We start from the raw sequence: 22,783 nt of genomic DNA, 5'->3' as shown, positions 1-22,783 counted from the left end.
GCTTCCCCTGAGCTTGCGGGGAGGAGGTAGGAGGCTGCTCGTCAGACCCTGCGCAGCTAAAATCCCCCAAGGCACCGAAAACGTGCGCATGTGGGAGAGAGAGCGGGGAGGGGGGAGAGAGCCGAGGTGGAGGTTCACAGTACAAAAATAACGCCTTTTATTTTGAAAAAAAATAATCGGCGCTGAGATCTGGCAGCACGTGGGTTTCCCAAAGCCTCTTGCAAAGACCGTGGCGGCGATAACAGCGCGTCGCCGCTCGGGCCAGCCAAGCCGCCCGCCGCCCGTCTCCCGTGCGCGGAGGCGCCTCGCCGCACGCTCCCTATCTGCCGCAGCCATCTCGGCCGGCTCACCCGCACCGCACGCGGTCCCCAGCACCTCTCCACCTCTCCAGCAGCTCCCTCGGAAGCCGAATGCCCTCGCCTGCCCCAGCAGGACGGCAGAGCGAGGCACGGTCCTGCCACCGGTTTTTCAGACGGAACCGGGGCGTCCTCCCTCCCAACCCGAAACTGAGCCAGGCCGGTGAAAGGCTGACGTCTCTGAAGTGTTTGTAAACTGAAAGAATTAAAAGAAAACATTTGCTTTAAGTTATAACACATTGTTTCTACAATTCTGATGTTTTGTTGTAATTTTCACCATTGAAATTGATCGAGAAACCGAGCTGTTAGGAGCCTGCATTTCAAAATTAGAAGTGACTTTGAACCAGCAGAATTAGAACCGTATTATTCTGGCAATTTTGAGACCCACTCCCCCTCCCTTCCCAAAGCGATTTCAGTTAAAAATACATACGTCTCCAAACTAAACTTCCCATAAACATGTGTTTTTGAGAGATTAATACTCTTTCCACTGATAAAACCATTTAAATGGGATCCAGAGATTGGTTATTTCAGGCTCTTGCTCATATCACACTGAGCCTGAACCGAGCGGAGCCCAGACCTGCCACGGAGGAACACTTTTCTTCTCCATTAGAAAGGAATTCACTGTCCAGACTCCGTCTTTTCTGGGCCTTGTCTAAGCATCATTATCTGGGTTCAATTGAAGTGTAATTGGCAACATGTTTTTCTAGGATTACACTTCATTATGAACAGAGCGGGGGCCCTGAAACCCACTTCTCCTGTAATTGGATCCGTTTTCCAGCCTGTGCTCCTGGAGAGCCGTTTATAATCGCCCCCAGCGAGCCCTGGGGGATGGCGAGAGCCATCTGAGCCACCCCAGGAGCAGCCCGGTGGGAGCGGGCCGAGACCCCTCGCGGGTCAGTTCAGTGGAGACGACAGGGGAGGATTAAACGGGCTTAGCTGCGTGCTGGGGAAGCCGGGCTGCAGTCGGCATCGCCCAGCTGTCTGGCAGGGGAGAGCCCGCAGACGTGTCCCACCGTGGCACGTCTGGAAGGGGGACGCAGGATTTGGGGGGAGATGTGCCCCCACGGGGACGGCGTGGGAACAGGGCCTCTGCCCTGCCCTCCTCCCTCCGAGCGCCGTGCAAGCCGCTGCACGGTACGTTCTCTTTACGTTGTCTTGCGGTGGCAAAGCCTGGCCCCAAGCACAGGCACAGCCAGCGGGTGGCCAACCCCTGCCCACGGCCGCTTTGCTCTTCCCCGGGGAGCTACGTGCTCGGCCAAGCCAAGCCAGGGAATTACCAGCGGGAATCTCTCTCCTAGCCCTGCGTTATCAGCCCTGGGCCAGCATTCAGGGCTCCTTCCCCTCCTGCATGGTCTCTGGGAGCTCAGCAAGCATCGCTGCGGTGCCTGGCCCTGTCCCGGGACCCCAGGAGAGAGCCCCCAGGACTCTGGCGGTGGGTGAGAGCCGCCCCCCCTGCGGCTGGCTGTGCCTCGGTGAGGTGGGAGCAGCTTCCAGAGGACGGGTGTCACGAGGACGGGGCTAAGCCATCCATCACACCCAGCACTAATTGGCTACCCGGCTTCAGAGGCCAAGGAATAAGTGAGCTGCGAAGATTGATGTCCCTTCTCTGCAGCAGACAGAGCTCCCCGGGCCAGGGCTGCGGGTGGATCCCTGCCAGGGACCCGGGGCTGCCCAGCTCTGCCCACGCCAGCTCCCGTCGGGGGGCGTGGGGCTGCAGCCCCCAGGCCGGCGGGGGGCTGCGGGTCAGCCCGGCCACCCACCCCCGTGCGGGGACCAAGTCCCCTCCCTCCCCTCCCTCCTCCTCAGCTCTGGGAAATGTCCCCGGAGAGCGGCCAGCTGTGAAAAGCTGCAGCAGCTGGAATGTAGGAGGGAGGGCAAGGCTTCTGCAGAGCCAGAGGCGGCGAGGAGCAGGACGTATCTGTTACCTCCCGGTGAACTGACACCTCTGCTTTAACCCCGTGCGTGCCTGGAATGCCCTGTCCGCACGTCTTCAGTCAACATCACCTCCTAACCTCAGGTCCCACCGCTGGCTGCCAGACCCACAGCTGTAATTTCAAAAGCAGAGGCCTCGCAGGGATGCTGGCCGGGATTCCTGGCTGCAGCGCTGCGGACGGGGCCGTCTTGTTCTGTGGCTAAGCAGAGGGATTCATCACATCACGGGCAGGAGAAACACGCAGGGCTTTCGGGAGGTGATTTGGGATGAAAGCATGTAGGTATGAATACGGTATCACCTCGTGCTTTGTCAGATGTGGAGCGCTGCCAGGAGAGGATTGTTTGCCGTGGCTGCGCTCCAAGCCAGAGGCACTACAATTGTTCACCCCCCCCCAACTTCCCCAGCCCACGCAATTCAGAGCCGGCCCAGACGACTGCTAGGGGCAGTCCAGGGGAGGGAAAAACAACATTTTCCCACAAACCCGCGGCCTCACCCTTCCCCAGGCAGGGACAGGGCAGATTCTGGATCTGCTCAGGGCCCGGCAGAGGCTCGGTGCTGCCCTCGCTGCCCCAGCAGGGCCGTCTGTGTCCTCACGCCTACTGCCCCGCGGCAGGTCTGTGCCTGGCCAGGAATGCTGCCGGGCCTGGGGGAGCCCTGCCCGGCCTGGGGAGCCCTGCAAGCCCCGTGGGACACGGCCACGAGGCTGCACCTGCCGGGCTGGCAGCCGGGGCAATGCTCTCTGCAGGGGCTTCAGCCCCGAGGTGCCGCCTGCCCCCTGAGCCCGTGCCCGGGGCACGCAGCCGAGTGCCCGATGTGTGGTGGCTCTGCCACCACGTCCCTGGGTCGGCAGGGCTGGGGGTGGTCTGGGGACAGGACCTCATTCTTGTTCCAGAATAAGCGCATCCTGATGGGGAGAATATCAGGCATTTTAGTCCTGACCGCCCTTCGGATGCCTCAGTTTCCCCACCCGTAATGATGCTACTGCACCGGGCACGCACTTCATGGCGAAGCAGCAATGGGTGACAATTAATATTGCAGCAAACCTGCTGACAGCCGGGGTCATTGGCTCACCCAGAAACCCAAGCCGAGGTCAGGGTTACACAGACAGGGCCCCCAAAATTACTGTGTAGACACAGGTCTGGAAAGAACGGTGTGGACACAGTGGGGGGCGGCGGTGCGGGGTGGTCTGCGTGGCCACGACAGCCCTGGGGGTGCGATGGGTTCCCTGGCTGCCGGCTGCTGCCTGCGCCAGTCCCGTCCCCGGGTGCTGGAAGGACACGGGTGGCCTCAGGGCTGCACCCGTGCTAAAGCAACAACAGGAGCTGGGATGGGAAAACCAGCCCCCGGTGAAGCTGGGCCCTGGCCTTCCCCTGGGGCCAGTCCCCAGGGCCCCGGGGAACACAATGCCTTTGTTTGTGACTTGGCCTGCACAGGGAGCCCTTCCCTCGCTCAGCCCCAAAAACACCAACCCTTCAAAAGGCCTGGTCCCCCTCCCTCCCCCCAGCAATGCTAATGTGCCAGGCCTCTTCTCATGAACCCTGGGAGAGATCAGGCTGGTAGACAGTTTCACCACTTGTTAAATGTGTGTTTAGCGATCTTGTGAGTAGACAAGAACAAATACAAACAAGCCGGGCTGGAGAGCCCCTGCCCCTCCGCCCTGCCTGGAACGCACCAGCCCAGAGCCTTTCTTCTCTAACCACTTCAAACTTTCATTTCTTCTGAAGCCACAACAAGGCACACTTTGTAAAGCAAATGAGTAAACAGCAACTTTCAGCTTAAAAGGAAAACAAGGGGGAGGGACTGTTTTTAATTACTGGATTTTTAAAAGGGCTTTATTCGGTTAATTGCTTTCTGTTGTAAAATGTTCTTCTGCGCACAGCCCTGGTTCTAGCTGCATTGCTGCTGGCCAGATGGCATTGCAGAGGTAATGACAGCATGTGCGTTCACTGCTTGGGTACACAAGTGCCTTTAACATTCACAGACATCCCCCCGAGCCCTCCCGGCCTCATGGAAATGACACGAGGCACCAAGTTTTGCTCAGACATGACCAGTGGTTTGGCATGTCCGACTCACGGCACTTCCAAAGGACCGGAGGAAGAGCAATCGGCACGCACAGAAAAGCCTCTGCAGCATTTCAAGTCGAGTTCCCCAAAGGGCTAATTGCTGTTGATCGCCTTGGCTGCGGCGCGTTACCTTCCTCGGCTGGGGTAATTGCTGTTCGTGCGAGGTGCTGCGCTCGGCTCGGTCCTGCCCGACAGGGCGCCTGGCTTCCCGAGCAGGGGAGTGACAGCGCTGCGCCATCTGGCACGGCACCAGCGTGCGTGTAGGCATGTGAGCACAGCCGCGTGCGTGCGCCTCGGTGCAGCAGCGCGGAACGGGTTCCAACTGTACCCCTGCTGATCACAACCAGCTTGGAAGATACCCCGAGTCCCTGTGGAGACAGGGGGATTAAAAATAGAGAGCCAGCTAAGAGGTGCACGAAAGGACCTTGAGCGGGAACACCGCCAGCGCAGAGCTGTGAAGCTGTCGCTGTGCTGGGGACAGATGGCACGGGGACGGGACGGGAGCGGAGGCAGCGGGAGCCTCGTCTGCAGTTGGCTCAGCATCAGGTGGGGAAGAGCAAGGAAAGGAAGTGGAGCAGGAACGGCCTTGGGCTCCGCACGCGTGGAGCTGCCAGGGCGCCCCGTGGCTCTCCCTGCAGCCCGTGAGCTGCAGGGCTTTGCAGGAGGCCCCAGCCAGCGGGTGCCTCCCGGGGGGCTCAGAGCCGGTACTGGGGAAGGTGGAGGCAGGCTGGTGGTCAGATACATTGCTCACAGGCATGTGGGCGCTCTCCTGCCTTCTAACCTGAAAAACAGCACGAGGGAGTGTGCACGTGTGGGGCAGGGAGGCTGCAGAGCTGACAGGGACGGGGCTCAGCCCCTGCTCCTTCACACCCTGGCAGCTGCTGGCTCAACCAAGGCAAGCTCAGAGCACAGTGATGGGGAATGGCACGGCTGAGGGGGCTTTCCAGCACCACCATCCTTCAGCCACAGGGGCCACAGGGTTGGGGATCGCAGAGTTCAGGGCAGAGGGCCCGGGGGGAAGCCGCTGCACTACCGCTCCCTGCAGCCCTGCGAGCTCACGGCTCTCCTGCCTCAGCATCCCCCCTAACCTGCTGTGCTTCCAGCGTGGCTGCTTTGAACAGGCCATCTCCTTCCCCAAACCGACCACAGGCAAGGACATCAACTGCAGAGCAGGGCAGGAGGGAAGCACCCGGCCTCGCTTAGAGCCTCCCAGGAGCAGCGGCGGCAGCTGAGCGTGCGGGGAGCTCGCCGTGCCCGCGGCAGCTTTCCTGCCACGGAGAGCTTTTCCTGAGCCTGCCTCGGCGGGTGGGTCTGTTCCTGCCAGCAGCCAGCAGCTGGTGATGAATGCTCACTTTCTCTAATTGAATAGCAGGAAGTTAAATCTTGTTTCTTTGCCTTTCAGGCTGTCAGCTGGAACAATTGCCCACCTGTGGCACCACCCCGGGGATATAAATAAGGAACAAAACACAATGCTGCCAGAGGAATGGACTGCGTTCCCAGATCTCCTGATACTCTGTGCCATATTGTGTGCCCACACGAGAGAGGGAGAGAGGGATCCGCAGGCAGCCGTGCAGGCAGGGCTGTGGGAACGGGCTCGGGGTGTTGGGAGCGAACGCGCAGAAGGCACGCACAGAATGCAGCTGTGGCATGCCAGAAGGTGTGTGCACGAGCAGGCGTGTGCACAGGGGTTTGTGCGCAGCTATCTAAGTACTCATGGGTCAGGACAACCACCAGAGATCCACTACCGGGCCAAAATCCCCTGCAGCAGCTGGGGTGGCTGCTGCTCCCGTCCTGCACGCCGAGCTCGTCCTGCAGCTGCTCTGCATCCCCGGCACCAGGCGCAGAGGCGAGGGCGTGCTGGGGGCTGCCCCGTGTGCTCGCTTTCCCGTTTCACCAAGCGCTCTGCCAAGCAGGCTGCAGAGCCGAGCGCTCCTTCCCGCAGCCGCGCGTTCCCTCGCCGCCACCCAGTGTGCTTCCCCGCCACCTCCTGCACTCACACCATCAGTTCACAGCCGGGCCCCGCTCTCCGGGATGCTCCCGAGGCGGCCGTGGCAGCTGGGCCGAGCCTGGCGGTCACACACAGCTGCAGGGAGCCCGGCTGGGGGCGAGGACGGAGGAACCGCCGTGCTGCAGACCCTCCGTGCACAGCAGGAGAGGGGGGGGAGCACGTCTGGGAGGGCAGCGGGGAGACACCGGCACACAGGCACACACACACACACAGGCCGACATTGTTGCCGTGAGAGGAAATTATTAATTTGCTGGGAATAAAGTCGGCATCGAGTCAAAAAAACCCATCCTCCCGGAGCGCCGGAGAAAAGCCTCTCCTCCCTCCCCCTCGCGCCCTCCCTGCGAGCGGCCCTGTCGCCTTTGTACTGCGAGACAGGCCCGACACAAGGGCGTCTGTCTGGGCACCACGTCCCCACGCCGGGATGAAACGCGGCCCGGGCTTCACCCAGACACGCCGAGGGCCCTCGCTCCCCCCGCGGGCTCGGGGCGCCCTGACCCGTGCTCCTGCCTCCCCGGCCCCGCGGCGGGGGGACGCGGCCGCGGCCCCCTCGCAGACAGCCCGCTGCCCGCCAGCCCTTTGTCAGTCGCTGTGGTAACAGCCGGGGCACAAATGCCGCTTCCCTGTTTGTTTTCCCCCTGCCTCCGTGGCGGGGGCGGCCGCAGCCTCCCTCCCTCCGGCTCCCCGAGCGGGAGCCGGGGTATTCAGGGCTCAGCAGCCTGAATGAAGCCAGATCCCTGGACGCATTCCTGTGGTTTTTTTTTTTTTTTCTTCCTTTTTTCTCTTTATTCCTCCCTCCCCCCCCCCCCCCCCCTTCTTCTCCCTCGCTTGGCACAAGCTAAAGGATTCAAAAGGAAGCCAGGCTTGGCAGACACAGGGGGAGGAGGGAGTGGGGAGATGAAAGAAGGCCTCTCTCCAGCTTTCTCTTCCAGTTCCCACACTCAGCCCGGCGCAGAGCGCTCCTAATGATTCCCAGCCGCACCTGGAGGAGGCCGCCTGGCCGCCGAGGAAGCGGGGGCCTATTTATACAGCCAGCAGGAAAGGCCCCCAGCGCCCCAGCCATGCTGTTTGGTGGCCCTGCAGCCCTGCAGCCCCACGGCCTGGCCACCCCAGGCTGCTCAGTGCCCGACACGGCCACCCCGCCACCGTCCCCAGGGTGGCCACCCTGCCGTGCACCCGAGAGGTCCATTGTGCCATGGTGCCCAAGACAGTCGCCCTGCCTCTGCACCCAAACGGCAGCCACGCCGTGGCACCGCTGTGCCCGAAATGGCTTCTCCGTGCCACGCCGGCACCTGCAGCCACGGTGCCGCATGTGGAAACTGGCGCTGAAAAGAACAAGAACACGCCGTGTTCCCAGCTCAGGGGGCTCCCAACGGCCGCCCTTCCCCATGGGGTGTGAACCCCAACGAGGCGGTGTGCTGGGAGCAGGGATGGCTGCGGGGCTGGGGGCAGCGATGGCCATGGGGGCAGTGATGACTGTGGGGGCAAGAGATGCGGGGCTGGGGGCAGCGATGTCCGTGGGGGCAGCAGTGGCCGTGGGGGTGATGGCTATGGGGCTGGGGGCAGCTCTCCCCAGCCGCCCTCCTGCAGGAGCGAGGACGCCCGTGGGGGTCCGCAGCCCCCGGCGCCCCCTCGCGGCCCCCTCCCGGCACCGCAGCCGGCCCCGGCCCCGGCCCCGGCCCCGCCGCAGCCCCGCTCGCTGCCGGTGCCGCCGGGGAAGGCTCCGCCGGCTCCGCAGCCCTCGGCCCCTGCCCAGGGAACGAAGGCTCCCGGTGCTGCCTGGCACCGTGCTGCCGGCGGAGCTTTTGGACGCAGCTTTTGCTGCAGGAATGGGAAAATGCGAGGAAACAGCCCCAGCTCCATCTCCCTGCCCTGGACAGAGCCAGAAAAATGAGGCTGGTTTTCAGTGCTCGGCTCCGCTGGTGGGAAGGGGACACAGCTGCCTGCACTTAGGGGGTCTTTGCCATGTGCGTTCGCTCCAGCCCCGGGGTTCTCCAGCCTCAGGGTTCCCTCAGCAGCACGGAACAAAGGAGGAGCTGAGCCCACCGCCAGGCTCCACACCTGGCTGAGCCCGGGCTGGGGGCAGGAGGAGCGGCAGAGCGACCCCCGCACCCCACCGAGGCCTCCTGCCAGGGGCCATGGATTTGACAGGAGCTCTCGCTGCGTGCTGCAGGGAGCCAGCGGGCGCGGGGCTGCCTCCTGGCAGAGGGACAGGCCTCCGTCAGCGGGGCGAGGAGCAGCTCACACGCGTTCCCTTTGAGTCACCGCTTCGTTGGTGGCCTCCCCGGCGCAGGCGGCTCGGCCCCGCCAGCCCAGCACCGCTCGGAGGAACCATTTTAGGCTCCGGTGACAGAAGCATCAGCAAACACTGCTATAAATAGCGGTGTCGAAGGAACGAGGTGGTCAGGCCATCCAAATCCTGGCACAGCCCCACCAGCGCTGATAGCGAGTGCCCTTTGCTTGTTCTCCTGCCGCCAGGTCCTCTAATCTATTCTTCCAGCGCCGGGTGTTTCTGTCATCCTGTCACCGGCTCTCCCCTGCCCTGACATTTTACTCTCCGGCCATGGCTGCGGGTCCCTGGCCACATGTGTTGGCTCCTGTTCTGTGCTCCAGAAAGGACATAAATGACGTGCACTGCGGGGACGAGGTGCAGCCCTGCCAGTGCAGCCTGTCCCTGCCAGCACTGCAGGGACGACCCTGCGTTTGCATGGCCCCTGCACGCCAGGGGGCACACGGGCATCACCACAGGGATATGGGGTTTCACTGCACTTAGGAGTACTCCTGGATTTCTGCTTTTCTTCTGCAAGGAGCAGGAGTCACCCTCCAGACCTGATGTTACCGCTGGATAATTCTGAGCTCTGTTACAGTGATGGGGAAACTGAGGCAGGGAGGTGTCAGGACCTGCCCTGCCTGCACTCTGCCCAACCGCCCTGCCATGGTCATCGGGGCATCACACCCTCACCTACTGGCCCCACACGTTCTCGGGGTTAAATCGTGGGCTTGTCACGAAAAGCAGTTCTTACTGCTTACAGCCACGATCACCTTGTGAACATCTGCGCTGACAATAGCTGAGAGGCAGCATAATGCTCCCTCAGTTCTGCCTCCGCTTTCTCCTCCTCCATGTCCTTTATTTTAAAGCACTCTCACTGCAAAGCCCTTCGATGCCTGATGAAGAAAAAATCTCAGAAAACAGGCAACAGAAACAAAAACTCAGGCTGGCAGCACCCCAATGACAAACCCTCCCCCTTCCCTCCCTGCACAGCACTGCCCTGTGTCTCTCCGTGGGGCTCCATGGCTCACGCCGGTCCCCAGGAGCTCTGGGTGGCCTTTGCACGGACGTCAGAGCCAGCTCCTGGTGTCTGTGTGGACATCCCGACCTCTCTGGGCTGGGTGGGCCCCTGGACCTCTGTGGGTGCAGTGGGGGACTTACTGGACTTACTGGTGCTGGAGTTTGATTTTCCCTCCAGGCAGCTGGAGGATGGAGGTGCAGGACTGGGGGTGGGCACAGGGAAAGTGCCCCCAGCAAACAAGTCTGCTGGAGAACATCCTGCTGAGGGCCATGCAGAGATGCTGCCCTGGGGCCTATGGACATTCCTCAGCTATATTTGGCGAGGGATGGAGAATTTGTTGCTTCCCCTTAACCCATCTGTTCTCTTTATTGGCGGGGAGGAGCCAACACCAGAACTGCAGTGTCGCTATTCGGATAAACCCGGTACTTCAGCAGCAATAAATCTCTTCTAAAAAGCTTTTGCTGCCTCCCACCTGTTGGCTGGGAGAAGATCAAGTTGACAAAAGTCTTCTGCCAAATTGTATTTTTATCCAGGACTTCATCACCAGTCCTGGTTTCAATAAAAGCCCGTTCACAGAGCAGAGGGAGGTTTCACAGCACATCTCTCTGCCTTGGAATCCCACCACTCTCCAGCTCCCAGGTAGCTGCTTTTGTTACATTTTCTGAAATCCCTTAAGTCCCCAAAGGCCCTTTTTCCTCTAATCACCCCCATCCCTTCACCATAAAGCCTGGGAGGTCCCAAGCAGGGACCCCAGACTCTTGCTGCCTGCACCAGGGAGCCAAAATACCCATTGTGAGAACGGCAATAAAGTCGGGCTGGGACCAACACAGTTTATTACAGAAAAACACCCAAAGGGGTTTCATTATCATGGCAGTTCGTTTACAAGAAGAAACACTGGAGAACAATGAGGTGAAACTCGCAGCAGTGACATGCAGCAGGGAAGTCCATTTGGTGGCCAGCGCGGAACAAAAGGCACGGCCGCACGGGCGGTCAGACACAGCCAGCCCCAGCAGACGGCACGGGTGGGCACACGAGGACAGGACACAAGCAGCAAACCCACGCCCGCCGGTCAGTGGTGGAGGAGAAAAAACACGTCGGAAGCCACACGGGTGAAAGCAAACGGAGCAGCCATCGCGGGAAGGGAAAATCCTAAAATCCTCCCAGTGCAGGAGGGATGCAGGAGGTGCAAAGGGGGCTCGTCTCACCTGGGGAGCGTTTCCCGAGCCCCATGTCCCCCGAGCTGCCCTGGCAGCAGGCAGGCCCTAAGCAGAGTCCCTAACACAGCTGCCCACACTGTGCTGCTGCCCTCGGGCTCGTGCCCAGCTCCCTGCGCATCCCAAGGCCATCCCATCCCATCCCATCCCATCCCATCCCATCCCACCAGCACCCTGCCTTGCCTCCCAAGGGCTCACTGGTGATGCCGTTCCCCTCGCAACGTCACCTCCCGGTCTGGCAGGAGCCTCTGCGAGCTGAGCTTGGCCAGGCTTCCAAAATGGGATCTTCAGGAAACACCTTGGAAATGTTTACTGGGAGGCCAGGCTGTTATCCCCCGCCTCTGCCAAAAAGGGCTGCGAGATACCGTTCAGATCCCAGTATCTGGGGTTCACATTAAAAAAACAAAAAAAAAACCAGGACCTTTTTATAGACCTGTACATTAACAGATGTGTTACTGCAATACTCATTTCTTTCAAGCCTTCTTTTTGTTTGGATCTCAGACCTTCCTCCGAGGCGTTTGTCACCCAGGTGTGACAAATAACAGTCTGTCAAGGTGAAGGAGTCGGGGAGTGGAAAAGTGCAATTTGTTTTTCACTGCTAGAGCAGGATTTAGTGCAATGAGAAAACAGTCTGCAGGGCCAATGAGGGTATCGTTAGCTTGTTGGGGTATTTGTCAGAAGCGCAATAACCACCACTCCAGCCTCACTGCTGGGAAAGGCTGAGCTTTTAGCTGAAGCAAAGTCAAGCCAGGGGCAGACACATACCTGGGGAAACTTCAGCCCACAGAACTGGCGTTTGCAAAGTTGGAAGCAACTGAAAATACCATCTGATACCCATGGGCACCCTTTGTGCCCAACCGTGGCATGGTCTGCCTTGAAGAATTAAAAATAATAATAATAATAATAAAGCAAAACACAGCAGTGGTATTCTTCACATTTTCATCCTGAGTGTGTCCTTCGGGACATGGCTTTGTGCAGTAATGTCAGTGTGGTTTTCACAGGGATTTTGGAGCAGCACTCCAATTGGTTTCTCTTCCTGATTTTTAATCAGAGATTTGGTTCTTTCTCACAGCATCACGAGCAGAGGTGTCTATTTTAGGAAACACTAGAGGTTTTAAGAAGCTGAGGAGAAAAAGATTGCCAATTCCTACGGGCTCAGCTTAGAGAGGGGAAAAAATCCTTTAATTAAACCCCCAAGGCTGAAATTCTCTGCAGATTTATCTAAATGGACTTCAAATGATGTCCCTAATATGTTGGGGCCTGCTTTTACCTTAACTCAAGCCCTAGGCTTGTGTCTGCAGACCCTGGAAGGCACACGCAAGAGCTGGGCTTTGGATGTCTTACTGAGATGGTTTTTTTAGTGCCAACTCATCCAGCCCTGGAACCCACATTTAAAAACCTGGGCCCATAGCACGTTGGCCCAAAGCTCCAAGCAGATAAATGTTTTGTTTTGTTTTTAATATGTGTTTGTTTCTATTTTTCTGAATTCCAGTGTATGAAAGAAAAGCTGTGCAGCTGACAAAACCTTGGTGGGAGGACAAAGCCATGAGAGGTTTTCTCCTTGGGGAGCAGGTGCCGGATCTCCCTTGGGTTTCCCAGCAAGGGAACAAAGTTAGGGGTTCACTTTACTGCAAAGGGACGGCATTTTGCTTCAAAGCTGCACAAAAGGTGTTTTTTTTTTTTGTGCTCCTAACTTTCCAGTTCAACAGCTCACCCTGAACATTTGCTCTTTAAATCAAAACTTTTGAAAATCACCCGGGGTTTGAAGAAGGGTCAATGAGGTGAAACCTGCCCGGCCTGAGCAGCGCACAAAAACCAAGACCCGTCCTCGAGAGAAGCAAGTGCGGACGAAGGGGGAAGCGCCTCGCGGGAGGCAGCACGAGGGAAGGGGACAACGTCACGACACCGCAAAAACACCGAGGCTGAAGGAGGCTGCGGCAGCCTCCTCCTCCTCCTCCTCCTCCGCCTGCACCGGGCTCCTGCCGGGATCGGCCCAGCTCCGCGCGTGCTGTTCCCTACTTGCTGTTCTGGGGCTGCTTCTCCTGCGCCGGCCGCTTGTGCTTCTGGGCGACGCCGTAGGGGACGTGGGCAGCGACGGTGCCCATCTCCTTGGCTCCCTCCACGTGGAACATCTGGTCGTCGAAGAAGATGTGGGGCCGGATCTTCTTCAGCAGCGGCCCCTTGGGAGCCCCGGCCAGGAACAGCGCCTCGTCCGTCTCCAGGCCCCAGCTGCGCAGAGTCTTTAGGGCCCGGGCTCCCGAGCTGGCGGCGCTCCGGGCCGTCACCAGGTAGGTGCGAATGGGACACTCCATCCTCAGCCCCTTGGAGTAGAACTTCTTCTGCAGCTTCCCCAGGGCCTCCAGGAAGCCCTTCAGGGGTCCCTGCCGGAGCAAGGGGCAGCCGTCACTCCGACACCTCCATGCCGACCCCTGCTCCTGGCACCCAGTCCCACCGGGGCCAGGCACGCCTTCCAAGCCCTTCTCCCCACAGCCCCCCAGAAGTGGCACCGAGGGGCAGCTGGAGCCATCCCACGGCCCCAGCCTGGCAGTGCCAGCCCCCCAGCCCCATCGCACTCCCCGTGGTGCAGCCGTCCCTGCGGGCTGCCTCTCCCCCGGAGCCTTTTCTGCCTGCACCGTGCCAGGACGCCCAGCGCTACCTGTGCCAGAGGCTTGTTCTCGTGAGCCTTTTCATGCTCAAAGAACATATCCAGGCCGTGAGCCTTCACAATCTGCTCCGACTCATCCGAGAAGAGCACGGCGTCACCATCGAATGCCACCCGCAGCTGGTTCTCCGACACCTCCAGGTCTTTGCTGGGGCTGAAGATGGTGGCTGCGGCAATCCCTGGGGACACGAAGCGCACGGTGAGAGGTGGCACCTACCCGAGGACCCAGCCACACCGCTCGTCTGTTGAGGAGCAGAGCAAAACACAGCAGGCTGCAAGCAAACACAGGGAGGAAATGCACGCACCAAACAGCGCCTGCAGCTCGGCCCTGAGACCTCTCACAGCGAAAACAAGAACTGAAATGACAGTGCTCACTTTGCATGCAAGAATTAAAGGGGGAAGACAGCGCCTTTGCACCAGAAGAGCTGTGGAGCCCAAGGAAAGCGTTATCCCCATGGAAACTGGAGGCTCTTTGGAGCATCAAGGACATCCCATCCTTGACAGGATGTGGTGCAAGCCACCCCACCTGCACATCGACACGGGGACACCAGAGTTATCGCTCCTGGCACCGACCCCTGTGGGCTCTGGGCATCCCCCCCAACCCCCAGGCTGGACCCCAGACTCACCCTCTTCAATGGCCCCACTCACTTTCTCGGCGTCGGAGGAGAGGTAGAGGTTGGTGTGGTAAGCCTTGAGGTAACAGATGGGGCTGTTCCCTCCCGTCATGCAGAACCTCTCGATGAACAGATCTGAGGGCAGGTGGACAGCGGGGTGAGCCCGGCTGCCCCCAAAAAGTGCCAGCTTCCACTCAGAGCCCAGGAAGATTGGGAGGAGCGGGTTCAGCACGCAGTTTGGTGGAAGAGACAGGAGCAAGCATCTCCTTAACCCGCTGCCCAGCCACAACACCCCCCCAAAAGCTGGCAGCACCTGCACGAGGATGCTTTGTGCTGAGCTCACCGTAGTGGTTGATGCTGTTGATCAGCCGCACCCCGACCTGCGCGTGGTTGTTGGTCATGAGGACGATGTCGAAGAGCTCCTCGCTGTCGGGGTAGAGCTCGCGCAGCTGCGTGTTCACCGCTTCCAGCGCCTGCAGCACCGGGGACAGGAGGGTCAGCGAGCCCCGGGCACGGCCCTGCCGCCCTCCTCACCAAGCACAACTCCTGGTCACCAAAACCAGGGACCTGCCCCAGCTGTGCCCTGAGCCACGAGCACACCAGCGAGTGGCTTCAGCTGGGAAAAAAGGGGCTGCACTGGGGAAAAAAGACACAGCCACCCTTCTGCCTGAAACAGGCTTCGAGTTTCTGATAGGAGCTGAGATTGCATCAGCTCAGAGTTACAGAGAAGGGCTTCTCAAGCAGTCAGGAAGGGAGTAAGTCTCTCCCCACCAAGGGGATTTGCTTATTCATTGGGAAAAGGTGAGAGATCGCTCCAGTGAGGGCCAGCACCAAATCCAGCAAAACCGGGGCAGAAATGGGAAAACATATTTGAAATTTGAAATGCCTCATTTTGACATGTCAAAATTAGAAACTGGCCAACTGTGCAGCAGGACTAAATTCAGCCAATTTTATTGTCAGAGAGCGAGATGAAAATTCCCTAAATGGAAGCTTTAGATATGATCCAAAGAGATGATTTCTGCAATTCTCGGGCTCGTTGGCCAATCTGGAACACTCAGCATTCCCCCAGCCCTGGAAGCAGCACATCCTCACCAGGAGGTTTATCTGCACTGCTTGCTGTGGGTACGTCCCTCACTTCCCATCCCTTCTGCGTGTGCAGCGCCCCGCGGTGCCCCCTCGCCCCAAAACTCGTGGGTGGGGTTCAGCTTACGCGGGCGGGCGCTCACCTTGACGAAGGGGAAGGCAGCCCCGGGGAGGAAGGGCTCGTTCTCATGGTCCAGCTGGTATTTCACGTAGGCCTCCACCCCTTGCTCGTTGTAAATCTTCTGCTCCTCCTCCATGCGGAAAAGCGCCCGCGACGACACCGCAATGGTGATGGCATTCTCGGGCTTTGGCTGCGTGCAAAGGGTGAGACTGGGGGGCAGCCCACGCTGGCGGCCCCCCTGCTTGGAGGCAGTGGCCAGCCCCCACCAGGACAGCCCAGCCTCTTTGGGGTGGCTGCACTGACCAGGCAGCTGCCCCCTCATCCTCCTCTGCTCCAGGGGAGAAGCCCCGCATGCTCCCTGACGCGCTGTCCCCATGCACCCGAGGCCCCTTTTCTGAGGCTTGCACCGTGTTCAAGCTCTCCCATGGCCAACAGGCTCCTGGGACACGTCCAGACCCAAGGCACCGCCCCAGGAGAACCACTTGACCCCGCGCAGAAGGAATTTGTGTGGCTTTTTCCTTCCTGCCAGGAAAAACCACACGCTGCGGCTCGGCCAGATCCACACTCCCGTGCTGCCGTCCAGATGTGACAAACAGCCCATGCCAGCTGAGCGCATAAACACACTCGATATAGTTATTGTGGGCGGAAACACGACAAACAGGTGGTGCGAGCAATGATTTATGAGTCATTATTATTAATGCTCGTGCACCTGATCCAACATCCACTGAAGTCAACAAGGGGCCGTCGGTGGGACTTGGCAGCCGGAGGGGGGCACCACAAAAGTCAGTCTCCTCTTGACCCCTGCCGGTCCTCCCTCTCCCCTTGGAGGGCGTTAATCCCCATCACCACCTGCAGTCTGAAAGCCAGGTCATTGCTGATGGCCAAGAAAAATCTCCTCTGCCAGCAGAGCGGATCCCAGGACGGAGGGCAGCAGAGGCAGCCCCGCTGCTGGGAGCGGCTCGGGGTGCTCGGGGACATCCCCGCAGGGAGCCCGTGAAATCCAGGCCGTCAGCACTGCGGAAACACCTCGCCCTCAGCTCCTCCGTGATTTCCAGGATCACGCAGCACATTGCCTGTGAGTAATCCCCCAGCGATGCCGCTTGCCCGGAGGCGGAGGGTGCCTTCTCCAGCCTGCTCCGCACACCCAGGTGCTCCAAAGTTCAGGCTCCCACCCTGCGGAGGGCTGGGCTTTGCGAGAACAGCAGCCTGGCAAGGACGAGCTGCCCCATCCGCACTGGGGACCTTCTCTCCCCGCAGGGCTGGGCCTGCCCCGGGGCTCGCTCTGCCCCACGCTGGCTCTGCCGATCCTGCCCGGCACAGACGCGCCCAGCAGTGACTCACAGCAGCCCCCGTGCCATTCCCAGCACTGCACCACCCCACTGGCAGCGCTCGGGGCCAGCCCTGCAGCGTGGTTGACGCCTCTCTGAAGCCGCATCAGTACCCAAAATCCCCAGCAAGCAGATTAAGCAGTGGGCGATTAGGACCAGATACAGATTAGCTCAGCCTGAGAACATCACTGTGACCAGAGGGACCCTTGTAGAGAAATAAAATCCCCTTTTGAGCCTGCTCTTTTGGGAAAGAGGCGTTTGTTGTTCTTTTTTTTTTCCCAAACCAGACTTTTTTTTTCCCCCCAGCTTTTAGGTTGGATATCAGAAGTTTCTGTACCGAAAAGGTTTTGCAGCCATGGAGTAGCCGCCACCATCCCTGGAGGTCTTCAAGAAACAGGTGGATGCAGAACTCAGGAGCATTGTCTAGTGGTGGACTTGTCAGCGCTAGGTTAAAGGTTGGACTAGATGAGCTTAGAGGTCTCTTCCAACCTGAATGATCTGTGATTCTCTGAACAACCCCCAGGACACGCAGGGTTATTCAAGCACACGTGGGAGTGGAGCAGCAGCAGCAGCATCACCCCCAGGAGCATCTCAACCCCACCGCACACTCAGCTGCCTGGTGGGTGTTAGCTATTAACTGATTATGGGCCAAATCTCAGCACTCTGCCTCATTAATTAATAACTCCGGTGTCATGGCCCATTTATTACCTGAAAATATTAATATTAATAACCTCTAAAGGCTTTGGGGCATCCGGCCGTTAGCCTTCAGCAAGGAGCGCGGCCGCTCCGCGCGGTGTCTCCGGGTAAGGAGAGGTTTGCTCCCGGTGGCAGCGCAGCGCCTCCTGCCCTGCCAGCCCAGCACCGACAGCAGCTCAGCAGCACGCACAGCACCCAGGCGTGCTGGGGGGCTGGATGTGTGTGCAGGGCCCCCGGGTGCCCGGCCCGAAGCTGCACCACGCTGCACACACCTTGCAGCGGCGGTGCCAAGAGCGCAGGCACCTTGCGCAACGGCAGCGGGCTGCTCAAGGTCCCTTCCCTGCCATTTAAAGGCACAAGCCTCCAGGAGGTTAATTTAAGAGGTAATAAACACAGCAATAAAAATAACCGTGAGCTCGGGGCCTTCCTCTGCCCCGGCGTGGGCTGCCGGAGCCCCAGCCGCCTGCGGGAAGCCTTTGGGAACGGGACCTGCCAGATCCTGCTCGTGCCCGCCGAGGAGGCTTTGCCCCTTTGAGCACTTTCTGCAGGAAAAGCCTCGGCCAGGCACCAGCACAGCTCGCAGCCCCAGCAGCCCTGCTGCGCTCTGGGAAATGCTGACTGTTCGGGAACAAGGCAATTCTGCTCTGCAGGGAGGGGGGATGCATTCTGACATTGCTTTGAAATGGAGATTTCATTTGGAAGCGTTCCCTCCTCGAGGTTGTTTGGATGCATCTCCATCCCCGCTGTTACTGCAGATGGTCATTACCACGCTCGAGAAGTGGCTTTTGGGAAGTCACGGCACTATGGGAACCACAGCACCTCAACTCCTCCACCAGAGCTCTGTGAACAACCCAACAGCCCCCATTTTGCCTGTGAAACTCCACAGTTCTGGGAGAAAATACCCTTCATTTTAATAGAAAGCGTGCGCATCCCACAGCCCTTGCTGGGCTACGTTTAGTCCCACGAGGCTCGTGGAGCCTGCACAGGGCCCCATCCCAGCACAGCCTCCAGCTCCGGCGGGTTTGGGCACCCCAAGTGCCCTCGGAGCAGCACCCAAGGTCAGCCAAAGCTGGTTGCAGCCCAGTGCCCCACAAAACCCCCAGGAAGCAGCCGTGGGGCTCTGCTCAGCCGAATCCAGCTGAAGCTGTGCCTGGGGATTCAGGGTCAGCTCCTCTCCCCTCTTCCCTTCCCATGGGAAGCCACATCCAGCCCTGTCCTGAAGCTCCCCCAGGAGATGATTGAGGTGTTTAACAGAGGTGTGAGCAGGATGCAGGGGGGGGAAGGTCCCATCATAACCCCGGGTGCATCTCTGGGCTCAGCCCAGACAGGAGGGACCCATGCCGACAGCCCAGCCCTTGGCACAGCCTCAAGGTCCAAACCCCACCCCAGACATAAGTGACCTCCCAACACGCTCCAGCTCCTCAAAGCACCGAACCCAGCCCAAACGCTTCAGTTTAGATGTAAAGGTGTGTCCTGCAGTGAGCAGAAACGCCACGTTTTCCTCCGCAGCCCCAACAGCTGGCAGGCCTTTAAATCGCCCTCCTAATCGCACGTAAATCCTGAGCGGCCCCCCAGGGATTAGAGGCAGACGTTTGGAAATCCCACACGTTCCCAGGCCACGCAGCAGAGCCGTGCCCTCCCACCCCAGGTGCCCCCCGTGCCCCCAACACCAGCAGCTCCCACTGGCACCCCCAGAGGCCAGGCAGACCCAGCCTGCAGCCCGGTGCAGCAGGTAATTCTGCACCGCCTGGGGCTGATCCTGGTCCTGCGGGACACACCTCTACCCAGAGCCCTGGAGCGATGCTGCTGGCTCCTGGCTGGCTCCTGCAGAAGACCTTGTGGCGAAATTCAAAGCTTGGAGGTGAATTTTGGTGTGAAACTTGAACACAAAAGGGAAGCTGGGGTCAAGCACAGGTCTCCTCACCAGCTAAAGCGTCCCAAAAGTCACTGCACCCAACACCTACGGAGAGCCCAGCACAGGAGGCACCCCGCTGGGCTGGATGGGTCCCCACGGGTGCAGGGGACCAGTGGGGCAGGGGGCGAGGGGCACCCGGAGAAGGGGAGCAGCAAAGCACAGCTCCCACCAGCCCGGCCTCTCCTCCCCACATGGTGTCACAGGAGATGCTGGGGGACATTTTCCACATTGCTGAAGGGTGACAAGGCTCACTGCTGACCTCCCCCAGCTGGCAGGAGCGAGGCTGGAGCGGGCGTGGGAGCCAGGGCGCAGGAAGAGCAGAGACCCCTGCAAAGCAGGGAGCCCCCCGGGCTCCGGTGATGCTGTGTTAGCCCATTCCCCAGCCAGGAACGTGCTCTCAGAAATGTGCCCCAAATCACCCTGCCTCCTGCCAGCCCACCTGCAGGAGGCAGCAGGACAGGAGGACAGACAGACGCAGCCGAGGACAGACAGACCCAGCAGCACCCGCAAGGGCACAGGCGGACGGCAGCAAACCTCATTTCCCGCAGGCACAAGGAAGCCCTGGGAGCTGCGAGCCCCCTGCTCAGGATCAGATTAAAGTTCAGGGCAATGGCTGGGATGTTTCTGAGTTTTCAGAACACATTATTTATAATGCAGAAAAGTGCTCAGCAGCCATCCATCACGGGGCACGACAGCTGCCTGGCAGGGCTGTGCAGCCCAGCTGTGTGCGAGGGCAGCTGAGCTGCCCGGCCACGGGCACGGGGACGCAGCCTGTCCTGGGGAAGGGTGCGGGCATCGGCCCCAGCCCTGTACGGATGGGGGGCACAGCCCGACCTCGGGGCCTGGGCGCCTGGATCCTGGCTCTGCCCCTGGTTTGCCACACGAGCAAACCACGCCATGCCCCGTGCCTCAGTTTCCCCACACACACAGCAGAGACGGGCACGGTGGGCACCGAGCGTGCTGCCAGGAGAGGCTGAGGAGGAGCTCAGGCAAACACCTGCAGGAGGCTGAGAGCGTGGGGTGGCAGAAAACCAGCTGCATCCCCCCCCATGCCAGCCTGCCCCTGTCCCACGGGCAAGGCGAGGTGACAGCACGGACCAGGGGTCCCCCACGGGGAAGCAGGGGGTGCCCCCACTTGGGGGCTGCAGAGCAGCCTCCTGGCCAGCTCCCCTCGCTGGGGGTCCCCCCCCCAGAAGCCTCACCACCACAGGCCCTGCGTGCCCCAGGTCCCGTGGCAGCGGCCCCAGCAGTGCCCCCGCTCCAGTGCCCGCAGCTCGCAGGCAGCGGGGCCAGGGCCAGCCGGCGGCCGCCTCGCCAGGCTGCCAGCACAGCGCTGCCACGGCTATTCTGAGACACAGCACAGCTTCCAGAGCTCCCATTTTTAAATGCAGCAGGGCTCAGCTCTGGTTAGATAACGCAGGCTTTGCTCTAATCTCCCAGAGCGGGGGAGCCCACCGGGGTGGCACCAGCGCCCCCAGGCAGGGATTCGGGCTCCGGGCTGTCCCCCTGCTGTGCCACGGCCACCTCCTGACCCTGGCCACCAGCTGGGTGCAGGGGACATACAGCTCGCAGGCACCGAGCACTTCCACAAGGACATCTCAGCCCTGGGGGGACACAGGGACAGTCTGGGGACATGCAGGGATCCAGGGTATCGGGGGATCTGGAGAGACCTCAGGCAGCCAGGGGCAACACAGGGATGCCACGAAGGAGGGGGGGGCACCTGGAGACACCCAGGGCTTCCCCCGGGACCCTTAAGGAGACGGCCCCCTGGGGGGGGGACCAAAGGAAAGCCGGAGAGACACAGGTGGAGCCCAGGGCACCAGGAGGAGACAGGGCACCCGAGGACCGCAGGGGAGGACTGGAGGAGAGGGGGGTGCTCGGATGGGGACCTGGAGGAGATGGGGCACTCGGAGGCGGACCTGGAGGGGAGAGGGGGCCGGAGGAGACGGGGCATGCAGGGGGAGCACAGCACCCGGGGGGTATCGGGCAGCCACCCCCCTCCCCGGGCTGGGGTCTCCCTCCCCGGGCTGGGGGCCACCTCGGCGGCAGGGGCGCATCCCGGGGCTCTCACCGATTTGGGTTTCTTCTTGGGGGCGAGGTTGTCGTAGAAAGCCTTGGCGTCCTCCCAGGGCCGCCCCGCCGCGCCCGGTGCCCCGGCGGTGCCCGGCGGCTCCATGGCGCGGCGGCTCCGTGCGCACCGGGCGCTGCCGGCGGGGCGCTTTATAGGGCGGCCCGCGGAGCTCCGGGCTCCAACCCACCGGGTTAACCTCTTCGGCACCGGGCCCGCCGCCGCCGCCGCCCCGCACCCCCCCGGTCCCCGGTAACGGCCGGGCGGGGGCGCCCCGCAGCCGCCCCGGGGCACCGGCAGCCCCCGGGCAAGCAGGGACGGGGCCGGGGGGGGGGCGCGGAGGGGCGAGAGGCGGCACAGGGGAGCGCACCGGGGGGTGCTGCCGGTGCCGGCGATCCGCTGGGCTCAGCGCTCGGCCGGGGGCTCAGAGCCCAGCCCTCGGGGCCGCCCGTCGGGGAGCGCAGCCTCGCCCCGTGCCCGTGGCACGCTCCATGTCCCCAGGGCCCTCGCGGGTCTCCCCAGCAAATACCGGAGCTTCCTCGGGGGTGACACCGAGGGAAGCAGGAGCTTCACAGCCCGGGATCGCGGCGGCTATTCTGGGAGCCCCCTCTCGAGCTCCAGCTCCTGCCCTTTCTCACGGCAGCCCTGGCACATGCCCAGGCTCCCGGACCCGTCCTCCCTCAGCGTGCAGCCCTGCACACACACACACACACCAGATAAAGCCCAGGTGCCCGGAGCTGCCCCCCAGCACCCCCCCTCTGCCTGCTCAGGACGCAGGGGATGTGGGTGCCACGAGGGATGGAAGGAGCCGTGTGGCTGCGGGCACAGCAGGAGCCAAACCCAGCCCATTAACCACGGAGAGACATTTACAGTTGGTGCGAGCTCCTCAGCAACAGGCCCCATCTCTGCAGGTTGCTGATGAAGAAGAAAGGCCAGAGGAGAGAAATGTGCTGGGAAGATGGGGGTGGAAGAGATGAGCAGCAACAGCAGGTCCCGGGGGCTGACAGCACTGGGATGGGCCCAGGGCACTGCCACCAGCTCCCCCAGCAGTGCCCCTGAATAAAGGGGCAGCCAGGGTGCAGCTCCTGGGGGCTGCCTGTTCCTACCCATGTCCTGCAGGATAATGTCATTCCCTTCCCCAAAGCTGCCTGCACAGCTGAGGGGCGACCTTTCCATCCATCTTCATGGCTCTCCAGGCAGACCCCCTCCCCTGCTCTCCAAGGGCCTCTCCATGTCCTGGATGGCGCAGGCTCCCAGTAACCATTCAGGGGAACACCACACACGGGCACATTTTATTTCTCCATTAAAAAAATAGATACCAAGTCCACAGCCTCCTAACAGACATTACAGACATCAACACCACAACGTGCAGACTAAACACCCTGACAACATCCCTGCCCTGGGCAGGAGGGACAGAGGCAGCAGGCTGGAACAG

General features: G+C 60.9%; 1 protein-coding gene across 1 annotated transcript; it reads right to left on the bottom strand.

The window, feature by feature from the left end:
- Positions 1-11,039: 11,039 nt before the first annotated feature.
- Positions 11,040-21,569, bottom strand: NT5C1A (5'-nucleotidase, cytosolic IA). The gene is made up of 6 exons (XM_084300870.1): positions 21,352-21,569; positions 15,364-15,531; positions 14,481-14,610; positions 14,150-14,272; positions 13,518-13,702; positions 11,040-13,242 (listed from the first exon to the last, which is right to left on the bottom strand). The coding sequence occupies exons 1-6, from the start codon at positions 21,454-21,456 to the stop codon at positions 12,877-12,879; spliced, it is 1,077 nt and encodes a 358-aa protein (XP_084156996.1). The 5' UTR covers positions 21,457-21,569; the 3' UTR covers positions 11,040-12,876.
- Positions 21,570-22,783: the final 1,214 nt, after the last annotated feature.

This window comes from Netta rufina, assembly GCF_964035555.1.
Source record: "Netta rufina genome assembly, chromosome: 23".
In the NCBI taxonomy this organism is placed as follows: Eukaryota; Metazoa; Chordata; class Aves; order Anseriformes; family Anatidae; genus Netta; species Netta rufina.
This window is presented reverse-complemented; position numbering and strand designations above follow the sequence as displayed.